This window comes from Acanthopagrus latus, chromosome 4 (assembly GCF_904848185.1).
Source record: "Acanthopagrus latus isolate v.2019 chromosome 4, fAcaLat1.1, whole genome shotgun sequence".
Taxonomy (NCBI): domain Eukaryota; kingdom Metazoa; phylum Chordata; class Actinopteri; order Spariformes; family Sparidae; genus Acanthopagrus; species Acanthopagrus latus.
Window position 1 is genome coordinate 15,275,750 of NC_051042.1, and position 24,755 is coordinate 15,300,504.

The window sequence follows — 24,755 nt, forward strand, 5'->3', positions numbered from 1 at the left end:
AATTTTCTAACCTCCCAAATGACTTAAGCTTGGCCCTTGAACTGGTTTTACACATTTTCTTTCCATTTTCTACATAAGTCTTTAAGACTCTTTCTCATTCATTTAATCTTTTTTCGGACACCATTACGTCTCCTGCTTTTTTTTTTTTTTTTTTTTTGCGAGTGTAATGCAAAACATCTTTACAAAATAAAAAAACAAACACCACATTGCAGTTAGGTTTCAGGATCTCTCCAGCTTTATTAAAATAAGGGACTTCTTCTTGTCGAAGGTAGAAACAACTTTGGAACGGACAACAAAAAGTACAAAAATAGAACAGTTCAAATCCTCACATCCCAGTTCACACATTCACACGTTGAGATTAAAGGGATAAATTAGTAGACAGACATCAGATTTCAGAATGTGTCAATCACACACAGTGCGACCCCTCAGAAGAAGGGCTACAGAAAAGGAAAGCACATTTTCATTGACAAACATTTTGTTAATGACTACAATGACATTCTTTAACACAGTGCTTACTTTCTGACAGTTTCTGCTCTTTGATGAAGAAATGTTTTTTGACATTTAAATGGGAAAACAAACACCCAATTTGACAAAAGTATAGAAATCTGACTGGGTGACAAGTCCTTTATAACTTCCACTGTTACACAAAATATTACAGCGGAGGGAGTCTGCATCTTCCAGTAGAGCGTGAATTTAAAGACTTGACAGTCAACAGTGAAAAGACTGGCTTTAGAAGAGGATCACTTTAAACAGGCAGCAGGGCAGTTTAACACCTTTTAGCTAAACAAATGTGTCAGAAAGTGATAAGGCAGTTAATTTAGTCGCAGGGACAGTGCAGCGATTGGTCGGTGAGGGAAACGAAGCAGAAGTCAGAAGACCGATCTTTTACTCGCGAGGATTTGGAGGAACGTGTGCGTCTGCCAGCAGTTCGGGTCGGAGGCACTCGATGGGGCAGTGGATATTCTGGAGGGAGATTTGAAGAGGTGTGATCACATGCCAAAGTAGAAACAATCCTGTTCTGTTATAGAGCTCAGCGGGGCTCATATTATATGTATAGAACATGTTTTATTGAATAGCTTGAACAGAAATTAACTGGTATTAAACAGAAGAATGATATACTAAAATGTTTGTATGACAACCTGACAATCTTTGACCATAACATTACATCAAGGGGCCAGACGATGCATAGATGCCCTGCGACATCTTTATGGGGAAAGAAAACCCATAAAATAATGAAGACGTGTTATTTATTCCACTCACCGTTCTGCGTAGTGTGTTGTCTCCATATCTAACAGGCTGAAGCAGACCAGCATCGACATCAGCACCTGGTCTGCGGCAGTTCTCACATCGCCAGCCCTGATGAGACCAGACACACAAGTTTGTATTTAAAGTATGCTTCTGGTAACTCGCACTGAACATCAGGCGCAAAAGCCAGGGTGGGCCGATGTGTCGTACCTGTTGTCCTCCGAAGCATGTGCAGGTGCAGATGGCGCCCAGGTAATCCTTCTGCCACTGGTTTCCCACCTGGTATGTCTTGCCATCATCGTAGCACACTGAATCATCTGTGTGAGCACACATCACCAATTAGACTCCTTCACGCCTTTTGTGTTACAGTCGTAGAACGTTTCTTTGAGTCTTAAGAGTCCTTACGTGGTTCACACTTGAATTCTCCTTTGCCATTTCCCAGACAAGTGCAGCTCATCAGCTGACCGTTTTCTGAGCGGCGGTCCCACTTCTCTCCGATGCGATAGTTGTTTCCGTTGTCATGGCACCACTCTAATGGTGGAAGAGAAACAGTTGTTAGAGAAACTGTAAATGTGTGTATTCAGTCGTATAATTCCAAATATGCTTATGTAGGGAAAAAAAATATCCCAAAAACTTACTAGATGAGTCACATCTGAAGTGGCCACTGCCCAGGCCCAGACACCTGCACCACAGCTTGAAGCCGGTCTCAGACATCCGCTCCCATTCACTACCAACATCATGGTAGGTTGCGGTGAAGGCGTCATAACATGAGTCCTTATCGGAGGGCACTCCCTCTGGGACTGAAGGAAGATGGGTAGGGGAACAATGTGTGTAAGCCAATTGATAACTGAAGCTTGATTAGTCAATTAGTCAATTATTGAGTCATTACTTTAGAATGATTTTCAGTTTTCATTTACTTATTACCTCTGCAAAGGAGATTCTGTTTTTACTTGTGTCCACTTGTTGGTTGGTTTGTAAGCACGTTTACACAAAAACTACTGAATGGATTTCCAAAAACTCATATGGAGTTTGAGTCTTAGTCCAGTTTAGACCCCATTAACTTTTAACTTTTGGTGCGGATCCGTGAAAGGGGACAGATCCAGGATTTTTCTTTTCTCACTTAGGGCACAGGACATTATTCATGTTTTGAATGTTATTTTTAGTGTAACTTTGTTTATTGAAAATAAATTAATTGGTTAATATAACATAGAAAAGTAAAGGAAATTCTGAGGTCAGATCAGACACTCTTCTCCCCATCACACAAGTGCTGCCTCAAGTTAATTATCAGGAGTTGTTTTACACTGAATTTTTGACTAAATCTGGCTTATTTTAGACTCTGGAAGCTTACTTGTGTTTCCAGCAGTGACGACCTGCTCCAGAATCTTGTGTTTGAGCGCACCCAGCAGAGCCTCCACAATCACATTATAGTTGGCTCCGGGTGTGAGTCCTATCAGGGTGGCAGTGGTGGCTGTGCCTGGCAGGCGGACCTGAAAAGGAAGAGAGAGGAAAAAAAAAGGTTTTTAATCACATTAAATAATTGATTTAATCAAATACGACTGATGAATATGGGCTGAGCTCGTCTCTTACCTGGAACATCTTCTCTTCTAAGTGTGTGAGAGGAGAGCAGGACACCAGGTAGGCGTTGCTCTGGCTGTAAGGCTTCCAGGAGATGGAGGTCTGAGTCTGGACCTCCTGGGGCAGATCCGTCTCGTTATCGAACGTGGCGCCGATGGGCAGGTTCAGCTTCAGGATGGGCAGTCTGCGGCCCTCTGCATCAGGAAGGGGCAAAAACACCAGCGGCTCACGTACTTGCCCATAGGGGGACTGTGGGTTGCCACTGTTCCCACTATATCTGTTGTTGTCTCCGTTGTTGTTGTTGTTGTACTCTGTGTACTCCACATGCTGGCTCTGACCACCCTGCCCATCCGTGCCACCGTTGCCCACTACCTGGACTGTGGTGTCCTCGGGCACGTCCAACCTGTCACCGGAACCTCCGGGGCGGTTGGGCAGAGGCAGGACAAGCAAGTCCGGTTCTGGGCGGGAGAGACGGGGTTAGGGAAGCAAGCAGGTTAGATGAGGCGGCAGGTGAAGCAGAGATGCAACAACATGTCTCAGCCAACAGGAGGTGACGGTTAAGCAGCATCGCTACTTCATGGCAGACTGTGTCTCAATGCAGTATTACAAACACGCCAGGTATTTTGAATGGCATTTCTGGAGGCATTCAAAATAAAAACAGGTATTATTGTTTTAGGAGCTAAACGCTGATTCACTGCACAGTTTACCTCAAGGCCTCTGCGCTATGACAGCAAAACATTCGGCTCAGCTGAGCAGATTAAAGCTGCCAATCCATCCCTTACGTTTGCATTTGAATCTTGGACTTCTTAACATCATTTCAATGCATCGCCTTTGCTATCACATTTGTCCCTGCACAGAGGAGAAATCCCCAAATACTCACGAGTTCTGGCTCTTCCCACCAGAGGGCTGCTCCTCTGCGTGTTCTGGATGGCGATGATCTTGATGGTGTATTCGGTGGCTGGTCTCAGGCCTGGAAAGAGTTGTCAGTAGTTGTTAGTTATTGTTTTAGTGACAAATATATTTGTTGTGAAAATGGACCAGTTGACCAAGTGCATACCGGATATGGTGGCGTAGTTTTGGCCAGCGTGGGGTCGTGGGATGAGCTCACGTGGTTGTCCTCCCTGCTCCTCATAACTGATGTAGTATCCTGTGATGTGTGTGGCAGGTGGCTGCCAGGTGAAGGAGATGGAGGTGGGGGTGAAAGATGTGAAATGGAGGCCGGTGGGAGCCTGGACCACCGGTTTTTCTATGGAGAAAAATATCATGTCAGATCAAGCGATCTCCGAGCTCAGTCCGGAGCCACAGATAGATTTGTACAGCTTCTTCCTTATATGCAGGCTTTGATGTGTAAAACCAGCAGAATTTCCCTTTAAGACCAACATTGTTCTACACTGTATGTCCATATTTGGAAAACTGGTGTATCTACCGTGGCTGCATTTAAATAAAGCAAGGCTGCCTAAAGGGGGCCACATGGGCCAAAGTTGGCCCGCCAGATGTTTTTCGCTCTCAAATGTTTTATAAAAACACAACAATTGCTGTTTATGGAGTTTTATTTAATAGTTTAATTTAATCTTTCTTTTTAAGTTACTCAAATTCAAATGGTACTCAATATACATTATTTTATGTACGCAATGATGGAGATAAAACACCAGCGACTAACATCTAAATCATTTTCTTTATATACACAAAAATCTGAAGTAAACTTAAATTCAGATGAAGAAGCTTGAAATGTTTTCACAATGGAACAGATCAAACACAGATATGTGTAGTACCTGTTTCAATAGTCAGAGTGAATGGGGCGCTCCTCGTGTTGCCACTCAGAGTGTACAGCTTGACGTGGTACCTGGTGCCTGGCTGCAGACCTTGAGAAAAACAACAACAACAAAAAACGGTAAAACAAGTCCAAAACACCAGAATCACACTTCTGACTTTTTAAAGGTCTGCTAAGCTGGTAGGTGAGGTGTACCTGTGAAAGTGTAGGTCTCTGTAGGTGCTGGGAAGTTCCTTCTGATGGCGGGATGTGAGCCAGTCATCGGTGTGGCCTCGATGAGGTAACCAGTGATGGTATCCGATGGTTTGGCGCGCCAGGTCAGTGTGAAAGACGTATCCTTCGTATCAGAGATACGCACGCGCCGAGGAGGACTTACGTCTGCATTGAGGAGAAAGGAAAACAGAAAATCAACAGAGCGGTGGGTAATAACCGGTGATGACTGGGAATGTGTACATTTATGGTGCTGCCACTTACCTTCCAGTGTGGTCGCCTCCCCCTCCAGCGGTCTGCTGGTGACAGAGTTCTTCAGAGCGTAGACGGAAATCTGGTAAGTTGTTGCCACCTATGAAACACAGACATACAGTTGACATTTACTCACTGACTGACTATGGATCCATGTAAACACTGAAAGCAGAGCCGTGTTTACCATGAGCCCTGGTACGACGACACGCGTGGTGTCCGGAGCAACGTTCATCTCTCTAGGGGGGCCGTTGATGTTCTTGGGGTTGACGACCACACGGTAGCCTGTCAGGCGTGCATTGGGGGCTCGCCATGACACAGTGAAGGCGGAGGGACCGACTTCTGAGATCATCAGGTTGGTTGGAGTAGGGATCACTGAGACAGAAAAGGAAAATAGATTTAGGATTGGAGACATGGGAATGTGTAAATGAAGTCGTGAATGTGTTGATTTTTTTCTTTGTATTCCTACCTGTGGCCTGGGTTCCCACCAACGGTTTGCTGGGAGTTCGGTCGTGGAGGGCGATGACTTTAATGGTGTACTCTGTCCCGGGGCGAAGACCTCTCAGCAGCACACTGTCCTGGTCTCCTCTGGGTGCTGGACGCAGCTCTCTCTCGCCTTCCTCTGGGCTGGAGTACAGGATGCGGTATGATGTCACAGTGCCGTCTGGACTGTCCCAAGTGATGCGCATGGAGGTGGAGTCGATGTCGGAGAAGGTCAGGTCTTTGGGACGGTCCATAGCTGCAGGAGAGGAGGAGGAAGGAGGTTATTCATTTCAGCTCTGAACAGTTGTTTTTTTTTAATGTCAAAGGGTATATAGGCATATAAACAGATCATAAAGCAAGACTTGAGATTTCTTTTGTCTTATCTGTCATGAGTTAATCTGGTGGCAATATTAAAGCATGTACAATATTGGGAGATAGAACTCTTGGTCACAGATCTGCAAATCAGCAGCCAGATTGTGAAGATGAAATGAACATGAAAGCACTTTGAATTTAATTCCAATTAACCTAAAGGAGACCCATTTCGCAGTGATCCTAAAACGTTTTAATTTTTTACCCTTTTCATCAGAGTTTTGTATGTGAAAGATCGGGAATATTAAAAAGGTCAAAGTCTGCACCAAGAGAAGCTCCTCTCTCCCACGATAACACTGCTCATGAAACGCCTCGTCAGTGGTCCCGCCTTTAGATTCACGATTTTGTAACATCACACAATGTCATCATGTCACACATTTACATAATTTATGCCTAGCAACTACTTTTGCCAGAATTCATTTAGCACAGCTGTTCTCTTGTTGGTGCTGGCTCAGGCATGTGTGAGCTAATATTCAGGAAGGGGGCGGGAGCTAAAACAGAGCATTTCAGACAGAGAAAACATATGCTGTTTTTGAACATTAAAGCATGTAAACCTACTCTCGTAGGTTATATTATAAACATGTCAAATTTGAAAATGATCCATTTTCACTGAATCGAGTCAAACTAACCAGTGATTGCATTTCCGACCACAGGGGAAGAGGGCTGTCCGTTACTGCCCAGAGCGTAGACACTCACAACATACTCAGCAGTGGGCATCAGACCTGTGAATGTCATCTCTCTCTGATCTGCAACAGAGGATCAGAAAAGGAGCCAATGAGAAAGGGGATACTGTGTTAGAAAAAAATCAAAGATTAGATATAAAACGCGGAACACGCTGTTCGTCATCTTACCAGGGGCCACCACCTCAGAGTAGGAGGGTCCCAGGCCATTTTTGGGAACACCGGTGATTCTGTAGCCTCTGATTGGTCCCTGAGCAGGAGACCAGCGCACTGTGATAGTGTTGTCACTCACGTCAGTCAGTTTCATGTCAGTGGGGGGCTCGGTACCTAAAAATGAGATGGGAACATTATGAGCTTCAGACTTACTTCAACCCTCAACAATTAGATATTTTAAAAACCGTCAGGTTGCTGTACCAGTCCTGTGCGTGATGTAGACCGGGGTGTTGGAGGCAGGGCTGTCCCCTCTTCCAGTAACAGCATAGACAGTGATGGTGTAGTCAGTACCAGGGTTCAGCCCGGTGATGGTGGCAGTGGTCTGAGTGCCTGGGATTGAGAACTCCTGAGGACGCTCACCACCTAGATAGAGATTGAAGAAGGGCCAGGTGTTAAACTCCAAACATGTTGGAGGTTTAGAGGAAACTAGGAATTAAAACACATGTACATACGTTCTCCTGCATAGGTGATCCTGTAATTCTTCACTGTGACCGAGGGGGCCTCCCAGCGAATGGTGATGCTGGTGGGCGTGGACGATGTTACCTCAAGGTCAGTAGGAGCATCGGAGACTGGAGAGGAAAGAGGCGCATTGTTATCCAGCGGACACCCATCATCACATCGCCCACTGGTTTGTTATCTTCACCTTCTGGTTTTTATAGAGCCAGAAGTGACCATATTAAGACAAAAAGGTATGGGGACTAGAGACGATATACTGATTGGATCTGACTGAAAAATCGAAGGAAACGCAGTATGCAATTTTGCTTGACATTCAGCTGAGCGATCGCAGTAAGAGAACAGAGGAAGAAATGAACGGAAAAACCAGTACAGGAACTCACTGGTGGCCTGTGTGCCAGTCAGGGGCAGACTGTCCTGGCCATTGCTGACAGCATACACATGAACCAGATACTCTGTCTCAGGTGTCAGTCCGGTCAAAGTGAAGTAGTTCCTGCTTGGGGGCAGCCTCTCATCCTTGGGCCGTCCGCCGCTCGTTTTCTGGTAGCGGATGCGGTAGCCGGTGATGACAGAAGTCGGAGCCAGCCAGTGAACGGTGAAGGAGTTGGTGCGGATGTCAGAGAAGTCCAAGCCAGTCGGGGAGTCCAGAGCTGAAGAGAGAAGGATTGAAGATTAGGAGACATGTTAAAATACACGCATTCTTATCAAAACTTTAAACAATTTGTAGGTTGTTGACTTGGTGTCATTATAATACCATAGCACCAAATTATTGTGATCAGCCTACAAAACATGCATACATGTTCAACCTAAGCTACTAACTGACACAAGACTTCAGTACTAATTGTTAAACTTAAAGGGGGTTTTTAACTATCATTTGCTGATTTTAATGTTTATTGTTTCAAAACCAAACAGATGTTGTCTGATGTTTATTATTAAAGCTAGAAGGTAAAAAATGGACATGAACAAGTATTGAGGAACCCCTGGCTCTTCCTTAAAGCCCCTTCTGTCACACTCACTTGTCCTCTGAGTCCCTGTGGCTGGTTGACTTTCCCGTTCACCATACACTAAGACAACGCTGATGTGGTAGTCAGTGTTGGGCAGCAGGTCTATATGAAAGTGGAGAGATAACTATACAGTTAGAATGGCCTGACATGAAGCATAGAAAAACACCTCATTTTCACTTTTTTTTAAAATGGACGAGACTTTTATGCCGTCTTACTCTGCAGCAGGAACGTGTTGGTCGCCCCGCCAACATTAACCTCCTTGACGTCATCATCTGTGGCCACGGGGTGGTAACGGATGACAAACCGAGAGATGTCACTTGGTGCGGCAACATTGGGGACTGTCCATGTCACCCTAATGTGGTCAGGACCCACCCCTCCAAACTGCAGGTTGGTTGGTGCTGGAATGACTGGAAGAGTGAGCAGTTAAAAGCCATTGGTAACACAGAAAACAACAAAAATGGCATAAAGAAAACATCAATAACATGATACATATCTGAAATTTACAGTAGCTTTTGAATGTATCATGTATGTTAATAATAGGGTTGTTAATGTGTCTTCATCCGTTCTCTTAGATCAAAACCCAAGCCCTTCCCACTGATGGAGTCAAAGAGTTAAATCACCGTCTTGTGTTAGAATTCTGTATGTGGTCGGCCTGCTTGCCCGGCCATCGCTAACAGCGAAGATACTGATGTCATAGTCCACGCCCGGCTCCAAACCATGAATCCTGTAATAACCAGCAGCTGCTCGCACCATATCCTGAAATATCGGCAAGCCCTCGCCTGACGCTACTACCGTTATCAGGTAAGAAGCAGTGGTAGCATTTTTCGGAGGGATCCAGCGGAGGCCAATGGTGGTGTCGGTAATGTCGACAAAGTCAATGTGATTTGGTGGGAGGATGTCTGGAAGGGCTGGGTTAGTTGCTATGCACAGGCACAATTAGACAGACAGGAAGAAGAAAGAAAACCAATAATAATTGCATTGGTTATATCAAGAACCATTTATTTCCCAGTAAAGCAGTCAGAAACAGTAGCCATGCTGGTAGAGATAATTATATACCACTTAAGTCAATACACACTCAGAAATTATAATCAAAGCAGTGAGTTATACTACAGTTCTGGACATGCTCCTCATGCAGTGATCATGTTAATAGTGCATTAGTGCAATAAACAAAGAAACCCTGCATGCAGTTTTTTTTTTGCCCCTTTTAGCACATTGTTTTGGTTTAATACCTCATTCAGATTTGGGTTAAATCTCAGTGGTACAAGTATCTGGGGGAGAACTTCTGTACATGTGAAAAAAGTAGTATAAAGTATTTTGTGGCTCCAGAGGAGGCTGCATGTAATCTAATAAATTGCCTCCACTGAGATCACTTGGTGGGTAAGTTGCATTGTGGGTAATGCAGGCGCCTGGTTTTAAAAAGCAGTCCACTAGTTTAGGATTGCACTCCTGCAACACTGTTGAACTCATTATGGACAGAAAAACAAATTATAAATACAGATGCAACAGAACCAGAGATACCACTTTCATTAATTCAGGCATTCATATTTCTTTTTATAACCTGGTGCCCACATTGCCCACAATGCAACTTAGCCACCTAGTGACATCATCGGAGCTAATCTATCAGATGACATTCAGCTTCCTCTGGAGCCACAAAAGGTTTTATGGTACTTTTTTCACATATGCACTTTTACTCCCCAAGACCTGTGAACACAGTTTGATGTGTAAAGTTGGTGGAGTTACCCTTTAGCCTTGCTTGCAGCAGCATACTACAGTATGCCCAACACCATACAGCTGATAGATCAAGTTAGCAAGTCTGATTTAAGGCAGCTAGGAGCTAGGAGGTGAAGTCGAACATCGAGCAAGAAGACCAATATATTTGTGGTGGTGTTGGTGGAGACCAAAACAGAGCTAAAAGGACGATGAGTTTTTAACTTAATGATGTTGTGTCTGTGAGGTCGTTTTGCTCTGAAGTGGCCTAAAAAATATATTCATGCAGCTCATTTCTTGAGAAACTACATATCTCTTTCTTTCTCCCACACAAACACGCTCTGGCCTATTCTGTGGACGCAGTCATGTATTTTGATGCCTACGTGTGAATGCTTTCCTGGTGGCTCCTACCTGGTGTGATGATCGTGGACACAGGCACACTCTCCAAATGACCCTTGGTGGTGAATACACTGACGTTGTACTCTGCCCCGGGATTCAGGCTCTCTAGCACGCAGGAGGTTTCATCAGCTCGGACAAACTCTTCCAGGGAGTTTCCTCGCTGGCCGCTGGTTGGCGTGCTGGTCACCCTGTAGCCTGTGATGCCTGCAGACGGTGGGGAGAGTTAAGAAATAGAACGTGAAGTCAAGAGGTTTTTGTTATTTATGAGTCAGTGTGATAAATGAAGAGGAAATACCAGGAAGAGACATTTGTCATGGTGAAAAAAAAAAAACCCTTTCAAAGGCCAAGGTCTAGACTTGGCTCGAACTAACGTGCGTGGGGAGCACAGTCAATATTTACCTGGTGTTCTGGAGGCGACCCAGTGGACAGTGAGATCTCCCGTGCTTGGATTTGACTCAACTCTGAGGTCAGTAGGAGGAGACAGGGCTGCGAGAAGAGGAGAGCATGAGAAAGTTGGGTTTTTTTTCTTACAAAAACTCTAAGAACAGTGCTACGTGAGCGCACAGCGGTATCTCTGGATCAGTTTTTACAACTTCTATTCTAGCGGCGTGTCTGCTTTTTCTCTAGGTTAAAATAAATCGGATACGTACAAGTGACGACGTTGCGGGTGATGGGGTTTCCACGGTTGCGTCCGTTGAAGATGGGCTGAACAGAGTAGGTGTACTGAGTTCCAGGAATCAGGCCGAGAATTTGAATTTGTCCAGAGTCAGAGGTATCTTCTCTGGGAGACTCGCCTTCCTGGCTGGGGAGGACAGACAGCTGGGGGAGAAAGAGGCAGGTGTTCAGAGATCAGAAACCTCCAAAATACACTTAAAACATACCAAAAGACAAGGACATTACATCTGAATTAATTATCTATATTTAACGCTGATGTACTGTATATTGTTGGCCGAACATGTTAGCCCATCACAAATTGTTTGCCATAAAACCAAAACAATAAGCTTATAGATGCTAAAAAGGGTCTACCTTATAGCTGAACCTGCGGACAGGTATCCAGGTGACAATGATAGAGGTATCAGTCACTTCAGTGCTGAAAGGAGGAGCATTTCCCATCTGAGGAGCTGTGAGGAGGAAAAGATCATTAAAAATCCATTCCAGCAACACACTCCGCTCTGCCCATGTTCCGTGAATCTTAATACTGACTGGTTTCAAAATATGACGTGACGCCCTCGCTGAGCTCGTTGTCCAGCTCAGAGTGGAGGACTGCGGTGTATCTGGTGTCTGGACGCAAGTTCCTCAAAGCGTACTGGTTGACCCCACCCGGGATCCTCTTCTCGACAGGGGTGGAGCCCTCGATGCTGAGGAAGAGACGGTAGCCGGTGACGATGGCGCGGGGAGCCTGCCAGATGACCAACGCGCTGTCGTGGCCGACGTCGGTGAAACGCACATCAGTGGGCGAGTCGGGCTCTGGAGAGGTTAGAAAACAAAACACATGTAAAACAGGAAATCTCTCATGTCTTATACTTTGGGGTCTGATCGAGGCTCCCTTGTCGTTGGTGATACGTACTGGTGGACTTGTCTCCCACCAGCGGCTCGCTCTCCACTCCGCCATTGATGGCGTAGATGTAGAAGCGGTACAGCGTGCCCGGCTGCAGGTGGGTGATGTCGGCATAGGCGTTTGGTGAAATGGGCATCTGCAGGGGCCTGAGCTCTCTGCCGTCGGTGCCAATAGGGGAGTAGGTCACCCTGTAACCAGTCACCTCGCTGGGTGGACCAGTCCAGGTGATGGTGATCTTCACATCTGAAACCTCGTAGAACTGCAGCTCCGTGGGCGCCGGTACCACCTCTGTGGACACGAAGTAGTGCATTAATTGAAAGGTGTATAAGTTCTAGCATATGGAGCATTATTGATCGAGAAGGGGTCCACATTTATTTTTTTGGCAAATCAAAAATCAGACATTTTGTCGACAATTCATTTATTCAGCTAATTAAGATAACATGTTTTTTCCCTCTGATTAAAATATCTTCCCCAAAACTACGAGGAAGACCTTTAAAAAAAAAATGCACAGATCTCATCAATAATGGCTCCGATGAAGCATAAAATGTAACGCTCGATCAGACACGGCTTATAACAACTCAGAGCTGCTCTCTACACCATCTGGTTTTGTTTCCTGAGCATAATAAAACTGCAGAATGTTCCGAGCCAGGCACAGGGAGGAGAAAGTCAGAAAGAGAAAGCCAATATAAGATCGTGCTGAGGATTTATGAGGTGTGTGTGTGTGTGTGTGTGTGTGTGTGTGTGTGTGTGTGTGTGTGTGTGTGTGTGTGTGTGTGTGTGTGTGTGTGTGTGTGCCTCTGTGCAGGTGTGGGCTGTACATGCATGCTTGCCTTCGTAAGTGTTTTAACCACGTCTGAACTGGTGTTTCTGAGCCCACCATGAATTAAAGAGAGTTCACTCAGAGGCCATGATAGGCTGGGATGAAGATAAGCAGCCCCTGAGAAGATATCACGATGGTATAGCTTAAGCTGTAAGAGCATATTTTGACAAAGCAGTGTTTTGACAAGCTCAGTCTTTCCCAAACACTGGAAAGCCCTTCATAAAGCTCCCTGGCCCTATAAGGAATCTTCAGCTACGAGTATAAACTTAATCTGCCTAGCTCTCTCTGGAAGCCAAAAGAAAAAGAAGGGTTTTAAAAGAATAATTCAACATCAAATATGAATTAACATACTGAAGTACCTGCCACTGGCTTGATGTAGGAAGCCCAGGATGACACAATCTATGAGGCAGTTTTCAGTAAATTTCGCTTTAACATCTGTTTAAAAATGTGTACCTGGCAGAGGAGACCCAGCGGTGTTGACCTGCACAAAAGCAGGCTCACTCTCCAGGTCGTCCTCCACAGCGTAGATGCTGATGTTGTAAAGGAGACCGGGGCGAAGGTCAGCCAGGGTCACTGAGGTCACTGACTCTGGCAGGTTCAACTCGGTGCTGCTGCCTTCCAGCGACGGTGTGTACACCACACGGTAACCTGGCAGGCACAAACACACAGTCACACGCAGCCGGAATACAAAGGATCTCGACAGTAGGACAAACTCATCTGTAAGACGAGATCCTTACCAGTAATGGGAGCCTGAGGCCGGGACCAGCTGATTCGGATGGACTTCTCTCCCACCTCATCGACTGCATGCCTAGCAGGCTTGTCGGGAGCTGGGGAAAGGAAAATAATTGGAATCAGTCATGTCACATTTTTTCGTAAAAAAAGAAATATTGCTATATTGGATTGTCCTGAGCGAATTGTCATGACAAAGAGGAGGAGGAGGATTTTTCCCACCTGTGGTCTGGGAGGTGGTCAGGATGAGGTTCGGCTGTCCCTGATCTGGGAGCTCGTAGACGTTGACATTGTATCTGCGTCCTGGCAGGAGGTCAGCGATGGTGACGGAGGTGGCTGTGCGAGGAAGATCTGGAGATGCAGACAAAAGTTAGTTAGTGATGCACATACATTTGAATCTACTCCTAATCAGGGTCGTGTCAGATTACTTTGAAATGTATGCGGTACTAAATACTAAAGTTCTAAATTACAGGTTAATTACTTACATAATCATTGCATTACAGGAAAATATTTCCCCAAGGATGTGGTGCAAGAGGAGCACTTATTAAAAGTGTTCATTTTCCACTTTCAATTTCAGTAAAAAGGAATTAAAACTCCATTATCATCAACCTCAATATGATACACAGTAGAACTTATTCAGCATATTCATTAGGAAGTTTTATACGAGAGAGAGACCTAATCAAACATGAAATCAAGTCATCCTTAATTATTGCAACTCATTTTTTCTTATCTGACTGCGTAACCCTGTTTACATGTAATCCATTATCACCCAGCCCTGCTCCTAATGAAACTGGTGTCACTGTGTGAAATACAACAAATCTGATGACCACATTTAACCTGAGATACGTCAGCCAGAACCTCAACAAAAAAACCAACAACAATGCAATCAAAGGATCCATTTAAATATGTGCATGTAACATCGAGGAGGTCTCAGTGCTCATGAAAAAGTTTTCTCACCCAGGACTTGCGGCTTGGCACCGTCTTCACTGAGCTCATACTCCACCCTGAAGCCTGAGATGGTAGAAGAGGCCGAGGTCCAGGACACAACGAAGCTGTTGGAGGTGATTTCTGTCACCGACTCAGAGGTGTCCAACACTGGAGGAGGGACGTTCGTCTCTCCCTCAGAGGTTTCCACTGGAGACATACAGGGATATAATGTTCCGTGTGAGTGCTTCCTCCTTCCGATTTTTGGCATTAAGAAAAAGTCACCGCTCAAGTCTACTCACGAGAACCGTGGGTTGTGGTGAAATCAAAGCGCGTGACCTCGCGGCGGCCGTAGCGCAGGATGCTGATCAGCTGCCCCTCGTAGGTGGCGCCTGGACGCAGCCCACTGATGGTGTAGGAGTTGAAGTTGCCGGGGATGGTGGCTTCCTTCCAAGGCGAATGGCTATTTTTCTAAAAAGTGAAAATGAGTTTTTACATAAAGTATGCTGGCTTCTAAATCTCAACTTTTGAAGAGACATAGGCAAGAGTGCTCTGAAAAAAAAAATGTGTTTTGAAGATCTACAATTAAACAGCAACTATGGTTAAAAGCATAGTAACACCTGCTGAATGATTTTGGTGAGACAGATTTTTCAAATTGATTAATCTGATTTCCAAACTCTTGAAAGTATAAATCTTTAAAGTACTGAACAATACAGACAACACAGATAAAGCACTGATAAAGGGAAATTAAAGAAACTGTGAAATGTTGTCAGAATTTACTGGAATCCTTCATTTATTTAGAGTTTATATGGTAGCCTGTATATTTTGGACTGAACACTGTCTTTGATCCACACGCTGCTACATCCTGATTAAGAGGTGTTTAAATTGGCTTTGCACTCTGTCGCACAACTTCAAACCTTCTCAGCAGGAGGGTCAGCCAAGGGCTTGGAGTGACTTTGCAGTCCAAAATATACAAACTCCTTCAGAGGATTTTTTTTTTTTTTTTAAGGTCTTGAGGTCTTCAAAGAGAAGAAAGTCTGAGAGAGAAAAAAAAAATTCACAGGGAATTGGCTTAAAAACGTTGTGTTTGTGTATGCAGACTGTGAGGGGGAGTTCATGTGCCCTCTAATCATTTTGTTTGTCCGTGCTCAAATTCCACTCAGCGTTACAAAAAGCACCTGAACTCAGTCTGTCAGACTGTTTGCTCACCAGTCAGCACATTTAAAACACCATTTGGAGAAGAAGAAAAAAAAAATAGAGCGTTTTTAAAAAGGTATTTCGAACTGAAAGTGACACTCACAATCCTCCATTTGAGGATGTACTGGGTGATGTGGACGGATGAAGGCGGGTTCCACTGAATGGGGTGAGAGTCTGGTTGTTTTCCCGCCTCGGTGATGATCACCTGGATGGGTCTGTGGCCGTCTGAGGACATTAGAGAAAAGGCCGACATCAGGAGGGACACGAACAAAGACATAATGCAGCAGTGTTACCTGCAGAGCGTGTGGGTGAAAGTTGGCTACATCTTGGTGAGGCTCTGTCAGACAGATTCATCTTTTTGGGACAAAACCAAACCACCAGACGGTGCTTAACCAGCCAGAACACCCACTGACATCTCATAGTGTGAGATAACACCTGAGTACTATATTCATCACAGCTGATCTAGCCTCTGTACCCCCAAGAACACACAGATGGGTTCAAACTTTTATCTGCCGCAGATCGTGTCGCAACTTTAACTTTTTTAGGTCAGTCTTTGACTGAGGACAGACAATCTGCCGCAGTACAAAGTACCACATTAAGCAACTTTTACCCAACCAGAGGGGAAGTGTGTGTATGAGGCTTCCCCTCCACCCTCGGACCAGCCCAGCATCCCTCTCACCCTCAGCAGGTCGGTACAATAACACCAGGCGGGGGAGGACTCCAGCTACAAAGACCAGGTGGAAAGCGGGGGTGATTCGACTGGCCGACACTTCTCCATTTGCCAGACTTCAAAGTCGAGAAAAAAAAAAAATAAAGCCCAAACCCCCGCTTCCCTCCACTAACCTGGCAAGTGAACCTTTTTATTTCAGTGACGTGTGATGGGAGGGCAGGGGAAGGTGAGAGGAAGGAGGCCAATAACGTGGGGGAGTTTAACGAGTACAGCAAACACAGACTCAGCACTGGCAGCGGGACTTACTGGAAAAGCTGCCGGAGAAAGACCGAGAGGTGCTGGAGAAATGAACAATGAAGCTGAAATAACCTTTTCGAGTAAAACGTATTCGCAAGGGTTCAGTTCTTAAATGTGTTACCTCCTGATTGAGCCTCAGATTTATCACAGAGGTTGATCTCAGTTTTCCCCATGAAAATTCATGGCAATTTAGTTATTGGTTGTTCCTTTTGGCTCTCACTAACTTACAGTTTTCACTGGATTTCTTTCATTCTGAGGAAGACTGACAGAAGAATGACAGAGTTAGGGGGCGGATATGACGCTGTAAGGAACAGCTTTACTCTATGATTTCTATATGGATTTAGAAATGTTTAAAATCTGTAACATAAAAGTGACAGTGTAAGTCATGCTGTGTGTTCAGATTTGGATTTCTGACACAATTTGCATCCGTGGGACACTCGTTAACTTCTTGCTAACATAATGCATCAATTTTGATGTTGTGTGATGTTTACAATCACTTAAACCCTCAACCATCCATCCACTTGTGACTGAGTTTACATCGTCTATACGCAAGTACAGATGACTGAAACAAAGGTAGATTGCATCTTTAGGTGGATGATATACAGCGGATTGTTTTTCCCACCTGGGTAGGTCTGCTGAGGTTCACATCTCATCTCTCCAATCCCGTTGCCATAGCAATAACAGCGGTAGTGGATGCCATGAATGACCTTGTCCCATGACTCTCCGATCTGGTAGAACGCCCTGGTTTGTGGCTCCTGACACTGATCTGTTGTAGAAGCCAGAGGAAAACAAAAGAGGTGATCAGACATGACCGAGAAGGGCGGCGTTTTATTTCGCAGCTGACAAGTGCGTTCGCATTTCAATTCCCCAACAGATGAGCTGATGCTCACCGATGGCGTCGCACTTCCAGCGCCCACGTCCCTGTCCATAGCAGGTGCAGTTCATCATGTGGCCATCGTTGTGGCGTTTGGAGAATTCCTGGTTTACCTCGTAGTACAAGCCGTCAACAATGCACTGATCTGGACACACAACGAAAGAGAAAAGTCAGCAACACAAAACGTTGATGCGCTATTTTCCGATTCCGACTGCTCCAAGACAACTTCAGAAGTTTTGTTTCTGCTCTCTGACCTCGCAGCTGTGAATACGCAACGCAGCTCCACTCCCCACGGCCGTTGCCGAGACATGTGCACTCCATCATGTGACCCATGATTTCATGGCGTTTGTCCCACTTGTCTCCTACACGATGCATTAATCCATCGTTGGTGGTGCACAACTCCTCATGGGCTACAGAGAGAAATTGAGGAATTAAGAAATTTAAAAAACAAAAAGTACTTGTTGTTGGTGTGTCTGTACATTCACATGCAGCTGTGTGTGGTCTGACAGGGAATTCTCCTTGGTCCAGTTAGCCCAGTGTCATGACTATGTCATCACCGTCCCATGACCATAAACCCCTTCTCCTTTAAACACCAGTTATGAAGTCCAGTTAAGTCCCCAGTTGTCCACAAGTGACCCATTCAAGTGAACAGTCATTAACATCTAACAAGATGAGATACAGACTGAAACATTTAGTGTAATTCCATCCCCTGCAAAAAATATCCATCTTTTTCTATAGCTTGGTAGTTTAGCATGTGAGTATTTTCTGACTGGCCATACAGATCGCTGAGGTTGGATTGTGGAAAAAAAAAACACAAAACATACCAACATTTATCTGTCACTTTGATTCCAGAATTAAAGAGGTTTTTAGATTTTTAGATATGTGCCATTCCTTTTTTGTGTTATGTAGCATTTTAGTACATGTAAAAGGTCCACAATGTGAAAAGTCCACACCAGTGCGAGTTACTCTCTCCCACAAACACTGCCTGAAGCGCCTGCTTTTGGAGTCGAGCCCTTACGTGTCACTATGTAACAGTTATGTAAACATATGTATCAGTATTCATTATGAAATATATACGGCTACAAACGAAGCCATGGTTACCAGCTGCAGCGATGTTATTTTTGCTCACACTACCCACTACCTCGGCATGACCCGCCCTACCCTGCCCTCTGATTGGCTACATCCTGCATGTTAAGTAATGCACATGTGCAACGCTCATCAAAGATTTAACAGAGGCGGAATATCTCACTGCGTTGCTAAAACGGAGTGTTCAAGACACAGAGTGTAAAGGGACGCTCCAGCAATGCATAAAGACTTCCTCCTAGCATAAAGACTTGGAACAGAGGAAAACAGCTGGCCCGTCACCTCCCAGATCCCCTGCAAGAACTACTTAGTCTCACTAATTAACATGTTGTATCTTATTTGTTTGTTCAGTATAAAAACCATGACGTGTAAAAATGGCAATTTGAGATCACACACTTGTTTAATCATATACTACTCTCCATACAAATCTTTAAAGCATGGTTCTCAGATTGTTAGCAAATTTGGACAAGCAAATCAAATGTCAGAAGATAAGCATAGTGCACTTTATAATAAAAAGACAAGACAATGTGATTCTTTATGATTGTTCTGAAACTGTCTCCAGATGAATGTGATACTCAATTACTTTGTATGAAACATTAACTGAGGAGTTACAGTAACTGCACATGCTCACCAGCCATGGGGCAGAATCCATAGCGCTGCTCTGTGTCGTAGTCGTGGGTGGTGCCGCACCATCTCATGCCGTCACGCCGCCCGTCAGAGGTGCAGTCGGTGTAGTTGCGGCCACTGTAGAGGAAGGGGAAGTGGCACAGAGCGCCGTTGGAGTTTCCACCTCGTGTTGCCACAATGGCTGGAATAGAGAGAGAAATACAAGAGTCACTGCACATGTTTTGGGACTTTTTTGTTCAGTGATTTGTGAAAGATTTTATAATATTTGCACCAATTATTGTATAGAACTACGTGTGAAATTGAGTAAAGTAAATCAAGTAAATGAATGGAGTGATGTTACAAGAAAGTTCAAATTCTTTTTAAGTCCCTGTTCCTGAGTCTCACCGTTCTTCTCGGTACAGAAAGAGTACTGCTGGTCTTTCTCATAGTCTGAGCTTGTAGAGCACCAGAGCTGCCCGTCTGTGCGTCCGTCCGAGGTGCAGGAGTAGTAGGTCTTTCCCATGAAGACGAACGGGAACACGCAAGGCTGACCGTTGGAGTTGCCACCGTACGCCTGGTTCCTGGCCTCTGCAGAATAAATGAGAGGAAGGGGAGAGAAGATGGTAATTATAGAAGAGTCAAAGAAATCTGATTGTGGTGATATGAATCAGGGGCACTCAAGCAAATTTCACGTCAAAGAAAAACAATTTTTTTCTTCCCTCCCTCCTGCACTCACCCCACTCCTGACAGCTGACTCCGTTGCCCAGACAGGTACAGAGCATCTGCTTGTTGCCCTGGCTCCTGAGCCAGCGCTGTCCGTCGTAGTAGGTGGCTCCAGAGTCTGTGCGGCACGTCCCCTCGATTGGCATCTCGGGCTGCTGCCGAGTGTGGGTGGGGGCCAGCACGACGGCGCCTGTGGCTGTAAATACAACAAAAACATAATGAGGTGAATCACGTCAGCGCTGCGACTGCTGACAAGAGCTGAGAGAGTTTAGATTTTGAGTCTTACTTCTGCCTGCGTTGTGTCTCTCACACTTCCACTCTCCACGGCCGTTTCCTAAGCACTGACACTGCAGGATGTGTCCGCTTGCGTCCGGCTTCGTCCATGTGTCTCCAATGCGGTACGACCTCCTGGTATCCTGGTCGTTGCAGCGGTCTGCACGGAGGACGACAGCGGTCAACAGCTGCCAGGCAAGAATGTAAAGTATGTGTTTGAGTGCGTGTGTTCATTTCCTCCTTACTCCTTGAGGTGCAGGTGATGCGTCCATTTCCCTCTCCCAGACAGGTGCAGTCCAGCATCATCCAGCCTTGGTACGGTTTCTCCCAGGTCTCCCCCACGACGTACGATAACGCGGCATTGTTGTCGTAGCAACGCTCAGCTGCACGGAAATCAGAGGAAAGTCTCATATACATGGAAATCATCCCAGATGTTTCCAGGAGCAATAAACTGAGTAAAAATCAATATCTGTGGCGTAAGGTGGGCAAAGAGGAGAGGCGTGCTCTCTCACTCACTGAGCTTATTTGTCTGGACCGCTGTTAAATATTTACAATGGCATCAAACAGTCATGTTTCTGAGAAACTACCCTGTCTGTAACTTTGTGTGTGTGTGTGTATGAGTGTGTGGTGGCAGCTGAATACACATGACGGCACATTTACATTGCGATACTTCCCATGCATCGGCATTCCAGGGTTCATATGGAAAAAGTTGGCATCCCGGTTCAAATGGACTCACCCACAGGTTTGCAGGTCCACTCCCCTTTGCCGTTTCCGAGACACACACACTCCAGCATGTAGTCAGCGGTGTCATGAGGCCTCTGCCAAGTGTCCCCGATTTTATAAGACCTCCCTCCTTCATGGCAACGATCTGTAAACGATGTGCCATTGGTTTAAAGAAAAGTGACTATATCCATCGATCAAGTTTTATGTGAAATCATACAAATGTAAAGGTCTGGTGTGAAGGATTTCCCGAAATCTAACAGAGAGGTTGCAGATCGCAACTTACCGAACACCCCTCATCTCATGAATCCTTGAGGTGAAAAACCGTCTCTAAAATCAACCTCAAATCAGAAGAGGTTGGATCTTAGAATAGTGCCACACTTTAAAGCAAATCTGATTTAGTGGCCAAACTATGTAATTACACCATGATGGCTCGAAGGGATGTTTTCCCATAAGCTTACATTGTAAAAGAAGCCGCTGTGTGAAGGTGGGTGTATTTTTTTACTGCACGCACCTTGTGAAATGAGCCACACAGTTAAATGACTCTATCCCAATTCAAGTTAGCGGCGGGCTCAACCGGAGGTTAGTCATCTCGGCAGGCGGAGGACATCGTTCTAGCGACAATGTTTACTTCCTGGTTATGCAGTCTAATGAATACACACAATAGCATTTTCCCCGCTGGGCCCGTCTGCAAGTTCACACTCTGACAACCACACAGATTTAAAACATGTTTCTCTGCTCAAAACTAAGTGAGAGATTTTACACATAGAAAGAGAATACTGGGAGTCACAACAGCGGTCTGGAGAAAACGCTTATTGTGTTGCACTGGAATTTTTAACTGCAATACTGCAAGTAGCCCAGGGGCAAAACTGGAAGCGAGGCTAATTCTATGTTAAGAAAACCATTTTGACAAAACATAACTATGGATATGACATTCAATTTGACCCTAAATCTTGCACACTGGACCTTTAAGTGAAATATTTAGTTAAGGCCCCTGGTGTGCTGCCATGTGTTGGCAATGCACTGAAGAAGCAGGGAACAATTTCAAAAGCCTTCATGCTGCGTGGTGTTGATCATTGAACTGCATGCTGTTTAATAGTTTGGTTACTCACTGGCGATGGTACAGCTGATCTTGCCCCGACCAGAGCCGATGCAGGTGCAGTCCCACATCATCCCGTCCTTTGGCCTCTCGTAGGTCTCACCGACTCGGTATGTCCGGTCATTGTACTTATCATAACATGACTCCTCCACTGACGGAGAAACAGAGGAAAACTTCAAATTAAACATGAACGCTGTTTCTGTAGAGCTGCTGGGGAGATTACATTTATCTTGCTGCGTAAAGACGCACAGATGGAGATGTGCGTCTCCTCCAAAGTTTAACTAAGAACCTCAGGTCTGGTGTTTTAGTCATGGTGTGGATTGGATTTTTCTTTTTGTTTTATGTACTTGTTACTGACACAGAAGTTCTGAAACAAGTGGTATCAGACATGGGGAATCAACTGACCCAGACTAAAATCAGTATCCCCTTCGTGTTCAATGGCAATGTCCTGCGGAGACATGTCTCTATTGAACCGGTCGGTCTCTCACTGACCTTCAGGCTTAGTTTTACATTTGATGCCAGCGGCTCCATTGCAGGTGCACACCAGTGTACTACCAAGGTAGGGTTTCTCCCACTGCTCGTTCTGTCTGAACGATCGACCGTTTTCTTCACAGGCGACTAGAAATCATATAATGAGAATATTGTTACATAACAGTGACTCAACACCGTTAAATGGCTATTAAGATTTTTGGATGATTCGGTTCATCTCAAAAGAAAGTTGACCGAATTAAAAAGTAATTAGATATGGAAAAAGATACAGCAAAGATTTCTGCATGTATTGGCGCAATATGCACTCAAAAAAATTACATTTCCAAACGTTAAACTCAAGAATAAGTTCTTTAAAAAAAAATAATGTGAGCCGTTGAACCAACCTTGAGCCACAGCCGACGCGTCACGGAGCTCAGGAAACACCTGATACTGGCCGGTTTGTCTTTTGCTCTTCTTTGGCAAGCCGTGCACTGCGCTGCTGACGCACAGCGCAACCAGTAACCCTGTCAGCGGGCTACCAGTCATTTTGAGGGAAAAGGGTTAGAAAAAGTAGAGAGCAGAAAAAGTTAACAAAGTTTTTCTTTTCGTTTTTTTTAAAGTGCAAAAAGTTAAGCTTGGAGAGATCTAACTTCTTGCTCCCCGCTGCCACCTCGCAGCTGGTGCACCAGGCTGAGGAGAGGGGAGCGCGCTGGTTTTATACCGCGACGCACCGCTGCAGCCCTCTGAGGGGGAGGGCTCTGACTGGAGACGGGAAGATGATGATGATGATGATGATGATGATGATGATGACCCGCCCGAGTGTGGGCAAGACTCACCCTCCACACTTCGCTTTCAGGAAACAGAGAGGAGCCACAAGGCAAGAACAAACATGAAGATGTGAGGATGAATGAGCCTCTGAGGGCAGGGGTCAGTTCAGGTGAGGGGGGGAGATGACACGCAGAGGCTAAATGTCATTAGGACAAGAGACCCCAGATACACACTATAAATGTGAGTGAGGTGTTTTTTTCTGGGGAAATGAGATTTATGTTCAAGTTAGTCAACTCTGCAAACTGCAAATGCTCAAAGAAACGAGTAAATGCATCATGACACTGAAAAATACTTTTGAAAGTTCCCCTTAGTAGTCATAAAGTGCCATATATGATTGGTTCTAGTGCTCCCACTTCTCAAAATGTGGCGCAGAATCCCCAAAATGTGCAACAATAAAAAAAGAAAAAGAAAAAAAAAAAGAAAATCAGCAATTTCCAGCTCTTAAATTAGAACTTGTGCTTAAGTCAGGTATTATTATAATATCAGACATCATAGCTATACAATTTCCAATTAAGTCTCTCATTCAACTCATTTGGGGGTCCATGGAGGATAATGGCCCCTGGGCAGCTGGCTCTAGAAATAACAGTTGCTGTTCGTTGGTGCATCCTAAATTAGAGAAAACTTCCAGGAAGGCCGAGTGCAACAGAGTTCACCGCCATATATTTCTTTCCATGTTGAGAAATCAAACACAATCATAATTTTTCTTCATACTGTCATTGCTCAGCAACTGTGTTTTTCCATAGAATAGTTTTTTGTGTGTCACACTGAACGTTAATCTCTTGTTACAGGCTTTAAATGTGTCCAAAACCACGTTAATTGAATATGGCCCTATATGTAATCAGTATTACAGGAACATCTCAGCCAGCGTTATCTAAATCCTATTCACCTCCCACCACATATACATAAACACACACAGTCTCTCTCCTTTCCCCCCACCTGCTCCACATCCATCACAGTGTTTTTGCTTACTTTATTGGTCATCTGTCTGGTTTTGTCAATGTGTCTGTGTTACGGAGAAAAGAAACAAACCCAAGTGTTTTCCTCTACCTCCATAATTCACATTCAGTCTGCACGACCTCTCCAAGCAGCAATGATTTAAAACATTCTAATAAAAAGAAAACCCTCCGTTCATAACACAAAGGTCACTGCAAGTTACATTACGAGTCACTAAGGCATCATGGATAGTATTTCTGCTTTACGTAACAAATATTTCTTGATCATCAAATGAATATTAAGTGTTGCGTAATAAGTCTTCCATTAATAATGATTTGACTGTTTCACAATGAAATGCTTCCTAAACCCTTTAGCAAATGATTGTAAAGTTTTTCAAACGCCAGTTGAAACTTCACAGTAGTCATCAAGATAATGTTTACAGATGAATTACACATCTTTTATTAACCATTTATGAAGTTTGGAAGATATTAGCTACAACTTTATGATGAATAATTGCTTAATCGTTTATAAAGCATTTAACTATCAGATCAAGTGTAATTTCACCATCACATATTGATCAAGAATTTACTTAATT

General features: G+C 44.6%; 1 protein-coding gene across 1 annotated transcript; it reads right to left on the minus strand.

Moving 5' to 3' along the window:
- Positions 1-212: 212 nt before the first annotated feature.
- fn1b (fibronectin 1b) lies at positions 213-23,101 on the minus strand. Its single transcript, XM_037095273.1, has 46 exons — positions 22,804-23,101; positions 22,424-22,549; positions 21,945-22,082; positions 20,849-20,980; positions 20,358-20,495; positions 20,126-20,272; positions 19,853-20,035; positions 19,522-19,704; positions 19,142-19,318; positions 17,682-17,837; positions 17,444-17,572; positions 17,176-17,319; positions 15,690-15,811; positions 14,692-14,860; positions 14,423-14,599; positions 13,688-13,816; positions 13,474-13,563; positions 13,190-13,384; positions 11,926-12,204; positions 11,562-11,825; positions 11,385-11,479; positions 11,009-11,177; positions 10,758-10,844; positions 10,371-10,562; positions 8,873-9,151; positions 8,468-8,659; positions 8,265-8,354; positions 7,632-7,898; positions 7,248-7,364; positions 6,997-7,158; positions 6,754-6,909; positions 6,532-6,648; positions 5,520-5,789; positions 5,238-5,425; positions 5,066-5,153; positions 4,787-4,969; positions 4,593-4,682; positions 3,878-4,066; positions 3,701-3,790; positions 2,833-3,278; positions 2,594-2,732; positions 1,884-2,045; positions 1,651-1,776; positions 1,456-1,562; positions 1,261-1,356; positions 213-963 (listed from the first exon to the last, which is right to left on the minus strand). Exons 1-46 carry the CDS (start codon positions 22,943-22,945, stop codon positions 886-888), a joined length of 7,395 nt encoding a protein of 2,464 aa, XP_036951168.1. The 5' UTR covers positions 22,946-23,101; the 3' UTR covers positions 213-885.
- Between the last annotated feature and the right edge of the window lie 1,654 nt (positions 23,102-24,755).

What these genes read in the sequence shown, in the direction of transcription:
- fn1b (XM_037095273.1), bottom strand. Translation starts at nt 22,945, where the DNA reads ATGACTGGTAGCCCGCTGACAGGGTTACTGGTTGCGCTGTGCGTCAGC. An exon ending in TGCCAAGCCGCAAGTCCTGG is followed by an intron (nt 13,817 to 14,422) that starts GTGAGAAAACTT and finishes CTGCATCTCCAG; the next exon opens with ATCTTCCTCGCACAGCCACC. An exon ending in AGAGACCTACACTTTCACAG is followed by an intron (nt 4,683 to 4,786) that starts GTACACCTCACC and finishes GTTTTTCTCAAG; the next exon opens with GTCTGCAGCCAGGCACCAGG.